Genomic DNA, 19053 nt, shown 5'->3' on the forward strand with positions numbered 1-19053 from the left:
CGTGTGTCTGTAATTCTGCCGTCCCGCCTCTACCACGGACCTTGACCAATCACGTGTGGCATTAACCGAAGACTGGGGGTGGGGAATAGAGGGAAAAAACTCGGCTGCCATTACAGCTCCTTGTTAGGATCCGCTCTCTTCGTTCACTTCAGAAATCCGGCTCTATGAACCGGCTCGTTCGCGAACGACACAGCACTACTTTCGCGGTGAATCCGCCACAATTCCAATGACGGCGACTAACGACAAGAGAGCAAACGTAACCGTTTCATGCATACAGATGGGTTTTAATGCTTCAAAAGACATACAAAGGAGTGATGGCCACAGTCAATTTGGATTTATTGACATTTGGGTAGAAAAATGGTGGAGGGGGAAAGTTTATTTTGTGCGCACGTGTGACGCCACACATACAGTTTTGACAAAAAAACAAACCGTGAAATCCAAACAATGGCAGTCAAAGGAAAAGTTATCCGGTTTTTAACAAGAAAGCATAGGAGAAAACTGTTCAAGACACATATTTCTTTCTCCGTTTTTATTATGTTTAACACATGATGATCAAACAACAGGGAGCATCTGTCAATGGCCGTGCAAAATTCTGTGAAAAGACATTAGTGGTCAAGCGTAAAGGAGTGCATAGGTTGAACAGTTATTTAAAAAAAAGCACCTTTCCCATTCGAAATGTCAACTTTAAAGCCTTTTTGCAGTTTATTTTTCATAAAGAACATCAACAAAACAAAAAACTCTTTGGATTCCTTCCTGGCTCTTGAGAACAAAATGGATAGTATGCAGTGAAAAGATCCAAAGCGTAGCACCACAGAAGAGAAAAATAGCACCCAAGTTCTTCCGATTTTCAGGTGATGTCATCCGATGTTTATTTCTGTCAAGTGTGTATGTTGCAAATCGTTTGAACTTCTATTGTTCTTTCTTTTTATTTACATTCATACAAAGGAGTATCCCAATTTTTTTTGTCCCTCATTTGATGCCTTTTTTCTTTACACGCCATTGATGACAATGACGTCACGGCCGCACCACCGGCCAGTGGTTTGCGTCACATGCACGATTAGAAGCCAGGAGAGCAACAAAACAAACACCAGCATCAATATACAGAATGTACTTACAAACATAAAAATTATATATATATATATATATATATATTTATATTTATATATTAAAAGAATGGGAAGGGAGGGGTGGGACAATTCTGCACAAAGAAAGCTCCCAACAATAAAGCCAAGATTGAGCGCGACAGGAAGGAGGAGCCAAAATGGAGTCCGCAGCGGCGGCAGACGACAGCCGTGTGATCATCCAGTTTCAAAAAGTTGCATGTGATGGGTTGGGGGGGACACGCTGAGGTTTCAAGGTTATTTCCTCTTATCCCACAGAATTTGGCTTTATGGAGAACAAAGAAAATCCCAAAGCAAAACCTTTTTACAAATAGAACGGTCCTGGAATCCAAATGGAGCGCTGCTGTTTGTTGTTCTTCCTTTCTTTGTTGCTCAATCTTCAGCCGGCGAAGCAGACGGGGCCCACTTCGAAGCCAAACTTTTGCGTGGGCCCTCCAAAGTCGTTGAACATGATGTCCACGAAGGGCACCTGCTCCACCTTGGGGGTGTTGATCTCCAGCACCGTCCTGTCGTAGCCCTTTTTCAGCTGTGGGAGAGAAAAAGCGGCAAACGCTGAGCCCAATGGCCGGCCGGCTGGCCAGCGCGGAACAAACGGCGCTGGCTTACCGCGCAGCCGTCCAACACGGCCCGGATGTAAGGGTTGTTGTCGTACGACATCTCCTCGTCGTTGGAGCCCAGGAGGCGGATGGCCTTGTCGTAGTTGTCGCCCTCCTGGTCGTGCCAGGCGACCGACTGGTGGCAGTTGTACGTCAGATTCTGCCGGGCGGCGGCGCTCAGCAGGCGCATGAAGGTCATCTGCACCACGCCGATGGGGTTGCCCTCGGCGTCCACGTAAGAGAGCTGCACCACAAAACAAACCGCCAGGCTTGCTTCCACTTCACTAGACGCCGGCAGTGACGGACGACATTTGCCGCCGTCACCACCCGAAATTCTGCATTTACATGACGGGACATCATGAAGATGCACAATTCTGGAGGATCCACGACCACCATGCTATTTGGTCTCGGAGGCGCACGTATTTGAGAGAGATTTTAGCTTTGCCGGCCGGCATCGCAGCGGCCGGCCTTTTGGTATTTTGTCCCATCACCACGGCGCCAATGACGAGCCGGTGCGCATGTACCAACCGTGAGAGAGATCCGTGGAGGTCCGCACTTTCCTGACAAAGGGGCACATGCGGAGCAGCAAAGCATGGTTTTGTCTCCCGCATGCACTTTGCATTCACACCCCCCCCCCCCCCCCCCATTAACTCACATGCACCTCCCGAGCCATGCTAATGCTTTAAAAGGTACGCTGGAGTTGGAGCCACCCCCCCCCAAATGCTTCCCTTCATAATTTAGGAGAAGAGCCCGACGCAAAAGCGGTTTCCAGTCAAGGTGATGAATTTGCCTTTGAAAACCAAAACTCCAACGTAGCGTTTCAGCATCAAGTAGCTCAAAGAGTTTCCGTGGCCATGCCCCCCCACCAGCATATGTTACCTCTTCATCGTCCCCATCTAAATAGCTTTAGTTTCCGACAAGCCACCCGTCCATGCGTCCGTCCCAGTTCCGCTTTGGGACAGACGGAGCATGCATCCGTGTCATGCCAAGTCATACACCGCCACCAGTGCAGCCCGCGTGTGCCGCGCACAACCCTCCTGCCTCGCCACATGACTCCCGGAAAACAAATCTGGGAATGGAGCCAAAGGTCATGCACGCTGGTCGTGGTGGACCTTCCCCAAAATTAGGCTCCTCCGACATTTCGGCCAAATATCCCTTCTTTTACTTTTTTTCTGGAGCGATGCGCTGCAGTTTAGGTGCTGTACCGTAGCCATGCACGGCCTGTCCAATCCCAGCCTGGTTGGGGAGGGGGGGGGGGGGGCACTTACCAGGGAACCTCTCTTGTAGTGACTATACCAAGTACCCGGCGAGTCTTTGGGCCATTTTGCCATTTTGCTCTGTAAAAACCATATAAGAGCCATTCAGGGAAAGGCCAGCTTACCAGTTTACCGCGTTTGAATTCACTGAACCAGGAGCCGGGTTTCTCCTTTAACCAGGAGGTGAGTCTAGCCTGGGGGGAGGGGTGGGGGGTGCAGGAAGGAAAAATGTTTAGTCTTGTCCTCCTGGGGGTTGGGGGGCAGGACAATGACGAGTTTACCCCTTCTAGAGGAGCAGGGGAGGGGGTCGCTGTCCACATCTGCCAAAATGGAGAAAATACGGCGGTGCCCCTTTAGCCAGAGCAAAGCGCAGCCGGTGGCTGATTGCCGCCGTCAAAAAGGGTGAGCCGGCTGGGCCCGCTGCGCTGCCATTTAAAGGACAACCGACACTATTTTTGTTGTTTCCCAATTGACATCAGAAAAACGTTTTATAGCATCTAAAATACCTAAAACACACACTGATATTTTTAGTCAAATGCAAAAAAAACAATAAAAATGAGTTAAAGTGTCCCAAAACTATTTCAAAATGACCCCGGAGATGCAGCGTTTCAGAAGGTCCCGCCCCCTTGTTCGTGATGTCACGGCAGCGAGTCTTGCCTTGCTCTAGAATCAAAACAATGACTTCAGATTCGGAGACAATGCTTTCTTGTTACTCATCCAGTTATGAATATGATTCAAATAGTTCTGAAGAGGAAAGCATAAATGTTTGCAATCGATGAAAGAAGTCCTTTTGGATCAATTCGAGCCGTCAGGACTCCAAACAAAGCATTGTGTGTCAGTTTTTCGGTCAGGGCACCAACTCGAAAACAAGACTTCCTGAATATTCAGCGCGAGTCTTAAAAGGTAAAATATAGCTATATGCGGTGGAATCTTTGTAAAATACGCTCAGTCAAAGTCATTTCAAGTGAATTCACAAATTATGGACACAACTTGTCCGGAGGTGTCGGTTGTCCTTTAAAGAGTGCCAAACCGGAAGAGTGCCGGAAGGTCATGTGCATCATTCACTCTGGGTTTTTTTTTTTTGTTTTCACAGAAATTAGGTCAAGATGGGAAGAAGAGAAAAGCTGGATTTGTCTCACAGGGGAGAAATTGCTCATTGTCAGCTGGGGCACCACCCCAAAAACAATCTGGATGCTCCAAAATAAGAATGATCAGATTAATGTGTCAGAGCACGAAGTATAAGTAAAAGAGAAAAAAACTGTGGTGCGGAAATTATTTCCACCCAGCTGATCGAATGCGCTCAACGGGCAGTCAAGGCCTGCAAAGCCTTCTCTCCTCTTCTTCTTTTCCTTTCGGCTTATCCCCTCAGGGGTTGCACAGCGAATCAATGTCCTCCATCTATCCCGGTTTTGTGCATCCTCTTCTCTCACACCAGCGACCTTCATGTCCTCTTTGACCACATCCATAAACCTCCTCTTGGTCTCCTGCCTGGCAGTTCAAGGCTCAGATGCCTTCTCCCGATATAGTCACTCTCTCTCCTCTGGACATGTCCAAACCATCTCAGTCTGGCTTCTCTGACTTTCTCTCCAAAGCCTCTAATATGAGTTGCCCCTCTAATGTACCCATTCCTGATCCTATCCAACCTGGTCACTCCCAAAGAAAACCTCAACATCTTCAGCTCTGCTACCTCCAGGTCTGCTTCCTGTCTTTTCTTCAGTGGCACTGTCTCCAGTCCAAACATCATGGCTGGTCTCACCACTGTTTTATACACTTTTCCTTTCATTCGAGCTAAAACCCTTCTATCACACATCTCACCTGATATTTTTCTCCAGCTGCTCCAGCCTGCCTGGACACGCTTCTTCACCTTTTTTTCCACACTCTCCATTGCTCTGGACAGTTGACCCCAAGTACTTAAAATCCTCCACCTCTTTATCTCTCTCTCTAGCTTCAACTACTCTTTCCCAGAGTTTCATTGTATCGCTCATCAACTTTATTCCTCTGTAGTTGTACAACTCTGCACATCTCCTATGTCCTTAAAAATGTGCACGAGTACACTCCGTCTCCATTCTTCAGGCATCTGCAAAGCCTTCTCTGCTGGCCTAAAAATATAGGAATCATAGACTGTTGTGAATGATACAGTGATACCTCAGCTTACGAACTTAATTGGTTCCTAGAAAGTGTGTGTAAGGCGAAAAGTTCGTCTGCCAAACATTTATTTCCCATAAGAAACCATTAAAATGAGAATAATCCATCCCCAGGTCCCCATATAATATAATTTTCTACCAAATAAGCCTTAAAAGTACACAAAACATACCCTATTTTATGTATAATAAACGTGCTATTGGATTGTAATTAAAGAAATAAACTTTACCTTATAATCAAGTCGTTTTATTTTTTTCTTTGTGATGGTAATTGTCAATGGATGGTAGCAATGGTCGACTTAGCATAATGGTATTGGGACAGCTAAATTACACAAACGCACACCTCGTAGGTGTTTTTCGATCATTTCCTTCTGCTTGACCGTCTATTTCTTTAATGTCCTCTTCGGCTTAACACTAGCCTGTGGTGGGGTCTTTTTCGCTCCCATAATAGCAAAAGTACTCCACTCGATAACAAACCACATCTGCACTTAAAGAAAGGGAGTGTGGAAAACTAGTCCGCCAGCCACCATGGCGCTGTATGGTTTGGTTCGTCCACCCAAAATTAGTTCCTTAGCCAAGATTATATCCTCGCGAAATTATGTTCGTAAGGCGAAAGGTTTGAAGCGTTCGTAAACTGAGGTATCACTGTATTTTGTCCATGAATGTTTCTTAATTAATTACAAATTGTCTTCCAGCTTCCTTTCAAGACTTTTCCCCTGTTGCGCTGCTTCCAGACATTTGTTTTCGTACTTCAGCATTCAACCAATCACATTCCAGCCATCATTTGTTACCGGGGTCAGAAATCCCCCTGGACGCTTTCACAATCTGTTCTGCAGGCCCTTGAGTATCAAATGTGTCGATTAAACTGTTGCTCGAACCAATCAACCCAAGGCCTGCTGGATGGCGCTGGCAACGTCACGTGTTTTTGCATGATTAGCTAGTGATCAGCGCATACTGGCCAGAGCTAGCACACTGTATCAGTAGCGAGCTGCATAAGCAAATATTGTTGTGTTGATTTAATAGCGGGTTTGTCAAGCCACAATGGCTGAAGATTTACCAATCTAGCCATTTTCAAGATGGACTTTTCAAAAATAATTAAAGAATTAAAGTTGGACAGTTATTTCCTGGCTAACGGTGCCCTCTATTGGACTTGTAGTAAATCACACCACCCTTTTTTCAGTCAGGATTGATTCAGACGTAGCACTGCTGAAAAGCTGAGCCATGAAATCCACGTCCTTCGCCACCGTCAACAGGTGAGGTGGCAAAATGGCGGCACGCCGACTCACCCCTTCGGACTTCTTGTCGGGGAAGATGCAACTCTCGCCACCCGCCGTGAAGTTACAGTAAACCTTGAAGGAGTCCCGGGAGCATCCCTGGTTGGGATCGATCCAGTACTCGCCTGCGGAGAGTCACAAGAGGCGTGGTGTGCGGGGGTCTTGGGCTAAAGGGACGGCGGCAGGGGGATACCAACCGTCGGGGAAGTCCGGGTGGCACAGCTGCAAGTCTTTGCAGGTACGGGCGGGGTTGGACTGGGTGCCCAGCGGATGTTTCATCTGCTCGATCTCCAGCTTGAGCGAGTTGAGGGAGCCAAAGATCTCCTCCATGCCGTCGTCGTAATCCTTGTAGGTGGCGTCGGCCGCCTCGTCATCCAGCATCTGGCTGGCGTCGATGTTCCTGCGCGAGCGGCCCTTAGTGGAGGCTTGGAGGGGCAGCGGGTGGATCACGTCGCCCGGGGGGCCCTGTTACGGCCACAGAAAAGACTTTGTCCAACTGTCCGTCGGAATTGGGTCGGGTGTGTCTTACCGGAGGTCCGGGGATTCCCTGCGAACCCATCTCTCCCTTTGGTCCGGTTTGACCCTGAAAAGGAAGCAAGCAAGCTTCGAGCGTGGCGCTTGGAAACGCAAATGAAGCAAAGGATAGCGTTGGGCAGACATACTTACAGATGAGCCTTTAGCGCCTTTTGGACCGGGGGGACCCTGCCAACATAAAGTGGAAAATGTCAGCGGGATTTCATCACACGACACTCAGGAACGTAGCAATGGCAAAGTCTTACTGGTAATCCGGGCGGGCCAAGGGGGCCGAGAGGACCCGAAGGACCGGCGATTCCCTACACAAAGAAAAAAGTGGTCATTTTGGCTCCTTTGTTGCGGGCTTCTGCAATATATGGAGAGCGCGATCCTCGGTGAAGAGGTCCAAATGGGGGGCGCCATGTACACCCAAGCACAAATATACGACACCCCAGGGACCCAAATCGCTCCAAACTCTTCTCCCTTACTGAGGCAGTCTTTAAAATGGTCGGCGAAGACTGAGGAAGATCCAGTCCGCCCCCCTCGATTCACTCACGTTGTCTCCTTTGGGGCCAGCAGTTCCCGCCGGGCCGGGAAGACCCCGGTCGCCCTTTTCTCCCTGCTCTCCTGGAGGTCCAATAAGACCGATGAGACCCGGGTGGCCCTAGAGGGGCAGAGAGTAGGCGGCTCGTCAATAAGGCGCCGACCGGCGATCGAACGCCGCGATGGCTTCGGCCGACGATCTAACGCCGCGATGGCTTTGGCCGACGATCTAACGCCACGATGGCTTCGGCCGAGGGGCTTTCTGGTTGCAGTTTGTTGCCTCACCTTCTCTCCTTTGATACCAGAGTCTCCTTTCAAACCGGGTAGACCTGGGGGACCCTGTGGTTTTGGAGGAGATAAGAGCGTGATTAGTATCCGGCTCACAAACAACACGCCGAGATGTTGCCGTCAAAGTCAAAACCACCATTGGCCCGGGAGGTCCATCTGGACCAGGTGCGCCAGGTAGACCTTGTTCCCCCTGGGCACAAAAAAGCAGCAATGTTGAGCTCACACACAGAATTGAGCTTGGTTTGTTTTTTTCCCCTTCACCGTCTTACAACTTACAACAGGGCCAGGGATTCCTCTCAGGCCTTCAGAACCGGGTTTGCCAGGCGACCCTTGAGGTCCTACAGGTCCGGTCTTTCCTTGAGGACCTTCCAAACCGGGCTCTCCCTTTTTGCCACGGACACACACACAAATGATTTTGGCTTCAGCTTGGGCCGAATGTCATGTTGGTAGTTTTCTGTTTTTTTGGGGGGGAGTCGGGGGTGTGCGATTCTGCATTTTTACCTTGGTTCCCTTCTCCCCTTGTCTTCCCTCAGGTCCCGTAACTCCGGGTGGTCCCTGTTTGGGGGAAACATGGCTCAATTATTGCCTTGGAGGGCGACGGGTAGAAACGATGAGCACGGGAGCAGCACACTCACTCGCTTTCCTGGTGGTCCAGAGGGACCAGATTCTCCAGTGGGTCCAGGGGAACCCTAGTTAGAAACGTTCTCAAATGAACAACAGGCATCACCATTCGAGTGCGATTTAGAAGCAATTGTGGCACACTCACAGCTTGACCGGCCTCGCCGTCATCTCCTTTGTCACCGGCGGGGCCATCTAATCCCTGTGCAACACAACCACAGTCCAGCCTTTGAGATTCGGGAGCCGACGACATGTTCAGAGTTTGCGCGCTGGCGGATTTGATGTCATACGTACGGCCGGACCGGGCTCTCCGGGCGGACCTGGATCACCGGGGAAGCCGCTCGGACCCTTAAAGTCAACGCAGTGGCTTTAGGTCACCTTTCAATACAAACGGCAACGACATGAGAACTTACGGGGCTGCCTTTGGGACCGTCATCTCCAGGCGGACCCTTGGGTCCAGGCGGTCCAGCGGTGCCCGCTGGACCGGCCTCTCCCTTCTCCCCTCGCTCTCCTCTAGGTCCCTGAAATCACGGCGGCACAAATGAACGTCGAGTGTAGCAGCAACGGGCCTGACCGAAATGTCCCGTGGCTACTCACCGGTGGACCGCCATCTCCCTGAAGACCGGGCTCTCCAGTCTCACCAGCATCTCCCTAGAGAAGAAAGGAAGAAAACGGACGGGAGACGAGAGACATGTCAGGAAAGATGTCGCCGGACGCATAGAGTCAAAAAAAGGGGGCGAGATTGACTGAGGCCAGCTCTGGCAGAAGCACCCGCAAGTTGAAGGCCCAATGAAGGTCCATTTCCATTTTGATGATAAAAGACCCCATGTGTGTAAAAACTGCAAACACAGCGACAACAGAAGAAGAAAGCCTTACTTTCTCCCCAACGGCACCGGGGTTGCCAATACCACCGGGAGGTCCCTGAGGGCCGTCGGCGCCAGGGGGTCCGGAGGGGCCTCTTGGTCCGGGTGGACCGGGTGGACCCTGAAAGAAAAGGCACGTTGAAACATATTCTGGCAAGCGGCTGCTGCGTTGCAGTCTTTGAAGCAGCCGTTCTCTTGATGGGCTCTGGCGGTGATCCAGATGAACCCCCAAATGAAGCTTAGTGGTCTTCATTGGAACTGACCTCCATTAGCGGAGCAGCGCGTGTCTCATTGTGAGTCATAACGTACGCACTGAATGCGCTTTTCTCCTGTGTCAAGCTTACTTACCATCTGACCAACATCGCCCGTTTCCCCTTTTTCACCAGGTGGACCCGGCAATCCCTGCGGAAAATAAGAGGTGCATCAATCAATCCATTCCGCCGGTTTCCCTGAACAGATCTTAGCTTTTCCTTACCTGCAGCCCAACCGGGCCCGGGGGTCCGGGGAAGCCTCGGGATCCCTCGTCTCCCTTCTGGCCAAAAAGACCCTGCTGACCTCGGGGACCGGGCTCGCCATCTGCTCCCTACATGCCCGAAGTAGATAAAACAAGTCAAGGGCCAATTTCACGCAGACTAAAGTACAGTGATACCTTGGCTTACGAACTTAATTGGTTCCCAAACAGAGTGTGTAAGGCGAAAAGTGTGTATCCCAAAAAATAGTTTCCCATAGGAAACCATTAAAATGAGAATAATCCGTTCCCAGGTGCCCATAAAACATAATTTTCTACTTTATAATTTTTCAAGCCTTAAAGGACAACCGATGTCACTTTTTTGACATCAGAAAAACTTTTTATAGCATCTAAAATACCCAAAACACGCAGTATCATATTTTTATTCAAATGCAAAACACCAATAAAAATGACTTAAAGTGACCAAAATCTGCAAAAAATTGAGCTGCGAATTGGGCATTTTCAGAAAGTCCCGCCCCCAGTCTGTGACATCACGTCAAGACGTCTTGCATTGCTTGAGAATCAAAACAATGGCTTTAGATTCGGAGAATATGCTTTCTTGTTACACCTCCTGTTATGAATATGATTCAAGTAGTTCTGAAGAGGAAAGCATACATGTTTGCAATCGATTAAAGAATTTACTCCATGCCATTTTGAGGCATCATTGGGGAGAAACGATCACCAGAAAAGAGGCACAAAATGGCGACCTCCTGTGGCCACCTACGTTTCCACAGGCTGATAAATTTCTTATATGGCGCTTGGACACCCTCTTCTGGCGGCTTTTGGGTGCAACACAAGGTTTTCAGACCAAACAATAAAGCAAAATACATTGATGTGATGGAAGGACTGCTAAAATGTGTCTTTTTTTCGGTCAGGGGGCGTTCCTTTAGTGATGTCACGTATGGACTCGTCACCAACTCAAAAACAAGACTTCCTGAATATTCAGTGCGAGTCTTAAAATGTAAAATATAGCTATATGCGGTGGAATCTTTTAAAAATACGCTGAGTAGAAGTCATTTGAAGCCATTTTACAAATTATGGACACAACTTGTCCGGAGACGTCGGTTGTCCTTTAAAACTACACAAAATATACCTTATTTTATGTATAATAAATGTGCTATGGTATTATAATTAAAGAAATAAGCTTTACTGTATAATAAAGTCGTTTTATTTACCTTTGTGATGGTCATTGATGGCTTGATGGAATGGAGTGGCTGGTTTCCTCAGCATTAAACACTTGATGAGGAACTAACCTTCGTCTTTCACCATTTGACGACTTGACTTGTAGTTGCTTTCTGTGATAATTTTATCTAGTTCCTCATCTATTGTGTTCTGTTTAGCTGGGTTGATAGCTTTTTGCATCAAGTGTACAGATGGCTTGTGTTTTTGGAGCCTGATTGATGGGATATTTTAACCTTGCAGTCTACACTCTGTCTATCAAAGTTGAAACTCACTGTCGTCTGCCTGTCTCTTTAATGTTTAAACCACCTCCCCTCACTGCTGCGTTCTTGACCAATCACATGGCTATAACCGAAGACTGGGGGCGGGGAATAGAGGACAAAAACAGTCGGCTGCCATTTTGTTGTTAGAAGAACAGGCTTGTTCGAGAACGACACATCACTCATTGAGGCAGCACCGTGTACGAAAAACGTTCGTATGCCAAGGTAAATTTTTCATAAATTTAATGTTCGTAAACCAAAAGGTTCGTAAGCCAAGGGGTTCGTAAACCGAGGTATCACTGTAAATCACTCACAGCAGGACCGGGAGCTCCGACGGGTCCTTGGGGTCCAGTGGGGCCGGGTGGACCCTGTTAGATTTCAAGGCGCATGTTATTGGACAACAATGCAAGATGAAAGATGGTGGAAAAGATGGGCCCAAACTCACATGCTCGCCTTTGTCACCTTTGCTTCCTTTCTGGCCGGGTTCTCCCAGTTCTCCCTGAGAAACAAAAGCTGTCAGGTGGGCAAATTTGAAACTTTCCCTACCAAAATGCGAATGTAAAACAGCTCACCTTGTCCCCGTCCTCTCCGGGCGGCCCAGGGGGTCCCCCCGGTCCCGGTAGACCCACCGGACCCTGAATACCATCTCTTCCGGCTGGGCCTTGAGGTCCTTTCTCTCCCTGAGGACAATTTCAAGCACGATTGCATAAACTCGGTCGGATAGTTTTTCCATCTTGCGACGCTTTCCCATTGCCCGGAAAATTCGGCTCGAGTGGTCACTTCACTCCAGACTTCCTTACCGGGCCACCTTTCTCTCCTGCAGGGCCTGGGGGTCCTTGGGGCCCGGGTCGCCCGGGTAGGCCGGTGGGACCGGCGGGGCCTGCGGGACCGCGTTCGCCGGGAGATCCCTGTTGCACAAAAGGTCCTTCGTCGTCACGTTCCACTTTTGACGGGACCGGGCCACATATCTAAGTGTGGCTAGCAATTGCGACAGGGCGGCAGAGGTACGACTTACAGCTGGGCCGGGTGGGCCATGAGGACCCTCGTTGCCTTTCAGACCGTGAGCCCCCTGAAAACGCAAGCAGAGGTTTCACAACATCTTTCGCTTTGGCTTTTCAAAATGTTGACTTCTGGCTCCGTTTCAAAGTCTGACTACCCCTGCTACTGACATAGTGGGATCATATTGGCGGTCTTATGGAAGCCACACAAGATCTCCCTAAGCTTCGCGAGCGTTACACAATCAACACACGGAAAGACGAGGACACTGACCACGGGGCCGGGCAGTCCGCGCTCTCCGGGGAAGCCTCGCGGGCCAGGTGGGCCGTCCTTACCGGCGGGGCCAGAGGGTCCTGGGTCACCCTAAAAAAATAAAAAGGTTTACAGGTATAGTACATCTTTTAGCATCAAAAACATTAAGATTTCAGTGACGAGCCCATTCGTTCAACCTTCACAGTGAACAACCGAGGCTTCACTCTTGTCGAACGCAGACTACCTCCCCTCTCCGACATTTTGGGCTCACCTTAGCGCCTTCTTTTCCAGCGGCTCCGGGAAGACCTTGCTCACCGGGTGGGCCCGGGGGTCCTGGGTGGCCACGATCTCCCATTGGTCCGGTCTCGCCTGTTGGTCCCTGTCACAAAAACCGGTTGACTCCTTTGTTCTGTTTTTGATAAGCCATAGTGTCAAAATCTTAATGGCCCAGGGACTGATTTCTGCCCCCCATTTTTCTGTCATCATTTGGGAATCCCCCACCCCCCCAATTCCCACAAACCAGGTTGATTTAAAGGTTCGGGTGGGTAGAAACAAGTACTCACCTGAGGTCCAACAACGCCCGGGGGACCGGGAGGGCCGGTCTTTCCTTGAAATCCCTGCGTGTTGAAGAAAACCACATGAGACAAACGGACGGGACTTGTCTGAAGACATGATAGAGGATTGCTTTTTTAGGTGACCACTCACCGTCTCTCCTCTCTGGCCAGGGTGTCCAGGAAGTCCGTCTTTGCCGGCAGGACCCTGAGAAAGCACACAAAGCCATTCGTTACAATGCAGGAAGTGGACCCATTTCGTGTCAAAGTTGAATGAGTTTTTTATTTTGAAATGGCAGTGGGATTTCTTACAGGTGGGCCTTTTGGTCCAGGGAATCCTGTTGGCCCCTGAGGTCCGGGCAGACCCTGAAACCCAAACAAGGGCACTTTGTGAATGGAGTGATTGGGAAGAGCTCTTAGAGATCTCGCAAAGTCAACTCACCCTCTCGCCGGCAGGTCCCGGTGGTCCGTCGGTCCCCGAGTTGCCCTGCAGAAATAGAACAATTCCAATGAGCTTTGAAAAAAAGAGCATCGAGTCGACGTGGAAAGTCAAAAGTTGTGCGCACTTTAGGTCCAGCTTTCCCCGTGGGTCCTCTGGGGCCTCTTTCACCCCGAGGGCCCTAAGGAAAAGGAGGAAGGGTTAACAGATTGCGGCAAGTGCTTCGAGTCACCAGACAGGATTCCTTATCGTGATCAGCGGCGCCAAGGCGGCTCTCAACACTCACCGTCGGCCCTCGCTGGCCTCGCGGTCCTGGCTTTCCCGCCGTTCCCTGCGGAAATAAAACAAATAAAAAGGAAGGTGAAAAACAATACAGTGATACTTCAGCTTACAAACGCTTTAGCTCACGAACTTTTCACCTCACGAACATTGAATTTGCGAGCATATAGTCTTGGCTAACGGTGGGTCGCGGACTTTCCATCACCCCCTTTCTTTGAGTGCGGACGTGGTTTGTTATGGAGTGGAGTACTTTTGCTATTATGGGACCAAAAAAGATCCCACCCACAGGTTAGTGTTAAGCCGAAGAGGACACAAAAGAGAATGACGGTCGAGCGGAAGAAGATCATCGAAAAACACCAACGAGGTGTGCGTTTGTGTGACTTAGCTGTCCCAGTACTAGTACGCCAAGTCGACCATTGATACCATCCATTGACAGACATCACAAAGGTCAACAAAACGACTATTATACAGTACAGTTTATTTCTTTAATTACAATTAAATAGCACATTTATTATACAGAAAATAAGGTACATTTTGTATAGTTTAAAAGGACAACCGACACCTCCGCACAACTTGTGTCCATAATTTCTAAAATGACTTCAAATGACTTCGACTGAGCATATTTTACAAAGATTCCACCGGATATAGCTATATTTTATGTTTTAAGACTCGCGCTGAATATTCGGAAGTCTTGTTTGAGAAAGCGACACACAATGCATTTTGGGTACTTTGTTTGGTCTGAAAACTTCGTGTTAATGGCGAAATTAGAAGGAAAACACATAAATAACGCGATGGTAAATCGTTGTGTCTTGTACCAAGACTACTTTTTGACACAAATTTGATACTATTTGACACAAATTCCGAGCAGACAAATCAGCCCATTTCCAACGGAGCTTGGGCGTCATCTTGTGCATTTTCTGGGACACTACAAAAACATGCATGGCAGGCAGATTGACCTCTCCAAATTGTCCCTAGGTGTGAGTGTGAGAGTGACTGTTGTATGGCTTTGTGTGCCCTGCGATTGGCTGGCAACCAATTCAGGGTGTCCCCCGCCTCGTGCCCGAAGACAGCTGAGATAGGCTCCAGCAACCACCGCGACCCTAATGAGGAATAAGCGGTACGGAAAATGAGATGAGAGATGAGATGAGACTACATTGGTGTCATTGATGGCTCGAATTGATATGGGAGGACTCCTTTAATCGATTGCAAACATTTATGCTTTCCTCTTCACAACTATTTCAATCATATTCATAACTGGATGAGTAACAAGAAAGCATCTTCTCAGAATGTGAACTCCGTGAGCCCATTGTTTTGTTTCTTGAGCAAGGCAAGATGACCTGGTGTGATGTCACGAACTGGGGGCGGGACGTTCTGAAAATCCCCAGTTTCAAGCTGATTTGTGCCAGTTTTTGGACACGTTTAGTCATTTTTATTGGTGTTTTGCATTTGACTAAAAATATCAGCCTGCGTGTTTTGGGTATTTTAGATGCTAAAAAACGTTTTTTTGATGTCATTTAGGAAACAAAAAATGGTGTCGTTGTCCTTTAAGGCTTATTCCGTCGAAAATTATGTTTTATGGGGACCTGGGAACGGATTATTGTCATTTTAATGGTTTCTTATGGGAAATAAATGTTCGGAAGACGAACTTTTTGCCTTACATACTTTCTGGGAACAAATTAAGTTTGTAAGATGAGGTATCATTGTATTTGGGATTTTTTATTCATTTAGTTTGCATGTTTTATGCTTGGATCCGCGATTCCAGCTGTCTTCAAGTAGCTGTTGTCTTGGACGTGGGCTGATGTTTCGGTATGCCATGCGGAGACTATTTTGTATCGTTCGCATGATGCAGCGCTGTGTCGCGCAACACTTTGTTGCCTTGTGAGCTTGTTATATTAAAACCGCTTGCCTACGCGGCACTCTCTTTTGATGTTATGCCACCAGAGTCACAGATAGTTACCCACCCGAGTTCCTTTCTCTCCGTTTGCGCCGGGGAAGCCTTGGAAACCTTGTGAGCCCTATGGAAAAACAACAATTGTGTATATTCCCACCTCAATTGTTTTTACGAGAGCAAAATTGATTCACGCAACACAACGTTAGCAGACTGGCTTTCAAAGTGAACTTTTGGGCTCATTCGGGGCAAAAAGGGAACGGATGAGTGTCCCCAAATGTTACCTTTGGTCCTTGTCTTCCCGGGTATCCGGGCAAGCCGGGCACTCCGAGTTTACCCTGTGAGACGAGACGTAAGTGATGATGTCAGCGGCAGCGGCGGCGGCGTTTGCATCGTGCGACAGCGAGCGGTCTCTTGCCTTCTCGCCGGATGGGCCAAGGGGGCCGGCGTCCCCGGGGAGACCCGAGCGACCCTTCGGCCCCTCGGGACCGTCTTCTCCTCTTGGTCCCGCTGATCCGAGCTCGCCCTGAGGGGAAAGCGCCAGGGCGCGTGTTAGCATCGATGATGTGGGAACACTGTCCAAATTTCAGAACGAAAAACGCAATGGACCGCAGGATTTCGAGCGTCTCTTTTGGGGTCGGGTCGAGTGGATGACTCATGGCAAAAGGCTGACTAAAGGTGGGAAAAAAAACGCAAGTGACTACCAAAAAGGCTAAAGGTCGAGGTTAGCAGGAGGGGCAAGGTCATGATGATACGTTATGCCATATTATTTGTAAATTTTTTTGTTTTTTACTTCAAGATGGCACCGTGAGAGTGGCTGCCTTTCCAGGAGCTCTTTTTCTCTATTTTGTTTTTCTACTTCTTTCTTTCCTTTCATCACTTTGCTGCTGTGAAATGTCAATTTCTCCCCTGCAAGACGAGTAAAGGTCCATCCAAACCAATCCAATCCAATAATTGGCGGTTAATAAAGGCCACGATGCGAAGTTGTGACTGCATCAACGGCGTCGTTAGGCGAGAGTTTCTGACTCGAGATTCAAGGCTGCAATTTGTGGTTGAAGGCCACGAATTGCAAAGTCTCAACGACTTGGACGGACTTCGCCAAGAAAGCTGCGATCAAGGCGCTGACTTGAGCTTCGGGCTGCCAATTACAGCATAAAAAGCTCCGACCGACTCCACGAAACGGAAGGTCAAAGGTCAGAAGTGGGGGGGGGGGGGGGGGGTGTGAAAATGGCCTCACCCTGTCGCCCTTGATGCCCATATCTCCCTTGAAGCCCGGGAAGCCGTCTTCGCCCTGGCAACGAAAGTGAGGCTGGCGTCAATGGGAATCGAGGCGACGGCAGGCCGGGGGGGTGCCCTTACCTTCTCTCCTTTGGTCCCCTTCAGGCCACGGACGCCGTCCGCGCCCTGACAAACAACATTTGTACAAAGGTGAGATTTTGACTTTCTTCATTTAAGCTGTGAGCTAAAAAATAATCATAATAAAGAATCTTCCCCGCTCAGCCTGCTGCAAGTCAGTAACTCACCTTGACGCCTCGCGGGCCAGGATAACCGATGGGTCCTTGAGGGCCGGCGGGTCCCTGGACACCAAAGCGAAGGTTAATAGAGTGAACACGCACACTCACGCAGAATGGCGTTGGCGCGGCGAGTTACCATGTGACCCTTTTCTCCGTGAGGTCCTTCTTTTCCAGGGTGACCCTAAGAAAAATCAGCCGTTTTCAGGGCGACTTGGTGTGAGCGTGGCAAATGTGCTTTGGGGGAAGGTGGTGGGTGAAAAGGGGACTCACGGGCGGTCCGTCGGCGCCTGGCATTCCGGGCAAGCCGGGCTTACCGGTGGGACCCTGCGAGGATGGCAAAAGTGAAATGGCAAAGTCGGATTGTTGAGCTAGCAGAGTTAGGCGGCGACAAAAACGGAGACGTCACCTTCTCTCCGGGAGGTCCGATGGCACCTTGGGGGCCAGCGAGTCCCTGCCGGGAGCGAGTGGGAGAAAACGAACAAAACACAGCGAAACAAAAATGATGCCTTTCCCCCCTGAAAGAACGTCAACCAGATTTTGTGAGTGAATTCTCACCTGCGCACCGGGGTTGCCTTGCTGACCCGGAGGTCCGGGTTCTCCTTGAGGTCCCTTTGGGTGGGGGTGGAGAAAAACAAAACAAAAAGCAAGCCGTTATTTCCAAGGAAGACTTTGCTGACTCTTACCAAAAGTTGAACAAGTTCAAATCAAAGTGTCCTCGCTGGCAGGTGAAATGGAGACCCCCCTCGCCACTTACAATGTTGCCTTTGGGTCCGGGGTGGCCATCCGCTCCGGTGACACCCTGCAAGATAGGATATTACGCCATAAACCTTCACACTCTGCAAATGTTCCACGTCGCAAGTAGCTCGAACTGCTAAGGGCAAGCAGGGCTGACGGGAGAATGGGGGGGGTGGACTCACGGGAGGTCCGGAAGGGCCCTGGGGTCCTTTGGGTCCCAGCAAGCCGCGGGGTCCCTGGCGTCAGAGGAGAAGAGATCATTAAGACTTCAAATAAAATGAGGGTTGTCATGGTTCTGTTGTGTTCTGTTTTGTCGCCAGCAGGAGGCAGCGGAGGGCTTTTCTGGGCAAGAGACGTGTTTGGGAGAAATGGGAAGACTCACGGGGTCCCCGGGAAGTCCCCTTGGTCCGATCTCTCCGTCTTCTCCCTGGAGGCGAGAAAGCCATCGAGTTAACGTGCCGAGTAGAGGTTTTATTTTTCAGTTTTTTATTGTGCGCGCAGGCTTTACCCTCTCTCCATCCTCGCCGGGTGCACCAGGCGGCCCATGGGGTCCCGCTTCACCCTGGAACCGAGCATGTTGGTGTCAGGAAAACGGGAACGGGGTCAAAAGCCATCAGATACTCACTCTGTGTCCTTTTTCTCCGGGAAGTCCGGCCAAACCGTCAAAGCCGCGATCTCCCTGGCGGGAAACGAAAACACGGCAAAGAAACCAGGTTGTGGGAATGTCACGTGACAAGTCAAGTCCCGACGGGGCCCGCCCACCTTCGGTCCAGATTGACCCGGCATTCCCCTTGCCCCGTCAGATCCGGCGCGACCCTGTCAAGGTAAAGTTTTTGTCAAGAGGATGATTTTTTTGGAGCGTGTGCGGCATGTTTCGGGCCGGACTTGGCGACGCGCGTACCCTTCTGCCGGGCTTTCCGGAAGGTCCGGTCGATCCCATCGGTCCTCGCGGACCCTGCGAAGACATTCTCATTTCAGCCACAATCGGCAGCAACGCAATCAACTACCTTCAACGTCAACACAATCCAAGACAAAGACAATCGAGAAGGAAACGTGGGAACGCGTGGCGAAGAAGATGCAACACGAAAAGTAGAAAGAAGAAAAGAAGATGACATTTTGTAATACAGTGATACCTCAGCTTATGAACTTAATTAGGTCCCAGAAAGTGTGTGAAAGGCGAAAAGTTCGTCTTCCAAACATTTATTTCCCAGGTCTTTTGTTGGGAGTTCAGGAGTCACT

At 49.5% G+C, this 19053-nt stretch overlaps 1 protein-coding gene across 3 annotated transcripts in view; it reads right to left on the reverse strand.

Annotated features, from left to right (window-relative positions):
• Positions 1-263: 263 nt before the first annotated feature.
• col5a1 (collagen type V alpha 1 chain) overlaps positions 264-19053 on the reverse strand; it is a 40389-nt gene continuing 21599 nt past the window's right edge. The window contains exons 17-67 of one of the 3 annotated variants that reach the window (XM_089021157.1): positions 18716-18769; positions 18577-18630; positions 18440-18493; positions 18323-18376; positions 18197-18241; positions 17997-18050; positions 17834-17878; positions 17635-17688; positions 17486-17530; positions 17350-17403; positions 17216-17260; positions 17089-17142; positions 16925-16969; positions 16803-16856; positions 15984-16091; positions 15850-15903; positions 15639-15692; positions 13685-13729; positions 13526-13579; positions 13402-13446; positions 13272-13325; positions 13114-13167; positions 12972-13025; positions 12680-12787; positions 12430-12519; positions 12176-12229; positions 11961-12068; positions 11733-11840; positions 11606-11659; positions 11475-11528; positions 9689-9796; positions 9562-9615; positions 9227-9334; positions 8948-9001; positions 8764-8871; positions 8645-8698; positions 8499-8552; positions 8368-8421; positions 8234-8287; positions 8009-8116; positions 7869-7922; positions 7730-7783; positions 7458-7565; positions 7168-7221; positions 7055-7090; positions 6918-6971; positions 6586-6853; positions 6401-6513; positions 2986-3054; positions 1728-1961; positions 264-1647 (exon numbers count right to left, since the gene is read on the reverse strand). In XM_089021157.1, coding sequence (XP_088877283.1) covers positions 1501-1647; positions 1728-1961; positions 2986-3054; positions 6401-6513; positions 6586-6853; positions 6918-6971; positions 7055-7090; positions 7168-7221; positions 7458-7565; positions 7730-7783; positions 7869-7922; positions 8009-8116; positions 8234-8287; positions 8368-8421; positions 8499-8552; positions 8645-8698; positions 8764-8871; positions 8948-9001; positions 9227-9334; positions 9562-9615; positions 9689-9796; positions 11475-11528; positions 11606-11659; positions 11733-11840; positions 11961-12068; positions 12176-12229; positions 12430-12519; positions 12680-12787; positions 12972-13025; positions 13114-13167; positions 13272-13325; positions 13402-13446; positions 13526-13579; positions 13685-13729; positions 15639-15692; positions 15850-15903; positions 15984-16091; positions 16803-16856; positions 16925-16969; positions 17089-17142; positions 17216-17260; positions 17350-17403; positions 17486-17530; positions 17635-17688; positions 17834-17878; positions 17997-18050; positions 18197-18241; positions 18323-18376; positions 18440-18493; positions 18577-18630; positions 18716-18769 — 3756 coding nt within the window. In that variant the 3' untranslated portion in view covers positions 264-1500. Of the gene's footprint in view, positions 1648-1727; positions 1962-2985; positions 3055-3098; positions 3168-6400; positions 6514-6585; positions 6854-6917; positions 6972-7054; positions 7091-7167; positions 7222-7457; positions 7566-7729; positions 7784-7868; positions 7923-8008; positions 8117-8233; positions 8288-8367; positions 8422-8498; positions 8553-8644; positions 8699-8763; positions 8872-8947; positions 9002-9226; positions 9335-9561; positions 9616-9688; positions 9797-11474; positions 11529-11605; positions 11660-11732; positions 11841-11960; positions 12069-12175; positions 12230-12429; positions 12520-12679; positions 12788-12971; positions 13026-13113; positions 13168-13271; positions 13326-13401; positions 13447-13525; positions 13580-13684; positions 13730-15638; positions 15693-15849; positions 15904-15983; positions 16092-16802; positions 16857-16924; positions 16970-17088; positions 17143-17215; positions 17261-17349; positions 17404-17485; positions 17531-17634; positions 17689-17833; positions 17879-17996; positions 18051-18196; positions 18242-18322; positions 18377-18439; positions 18494-18576; positions 18631-18715; positions 18770-19053 lie in introns of all 3 variants that reach the window. The other 2 variants (XM_089021159.1, XM_089021160.1) reach the window with 2 other exon arrangements.

The sequence above is a fragment of the Hippocampus bargibanti genome, linkage group LG18, assembly GCF_051943395.1.
Source record: "Hippocampus bargibanti isolate YZ-2025 linkage group LG18, ASM5194339v1, whole genome shotgun sequence".
Classification (NCBI taxonomy): Eukaryota; Metazoa; Chordata; class Actinopteri; order Syngnathiformes; family Syngnathidae; genus Hippocampus; species Hippocampus bargibanti.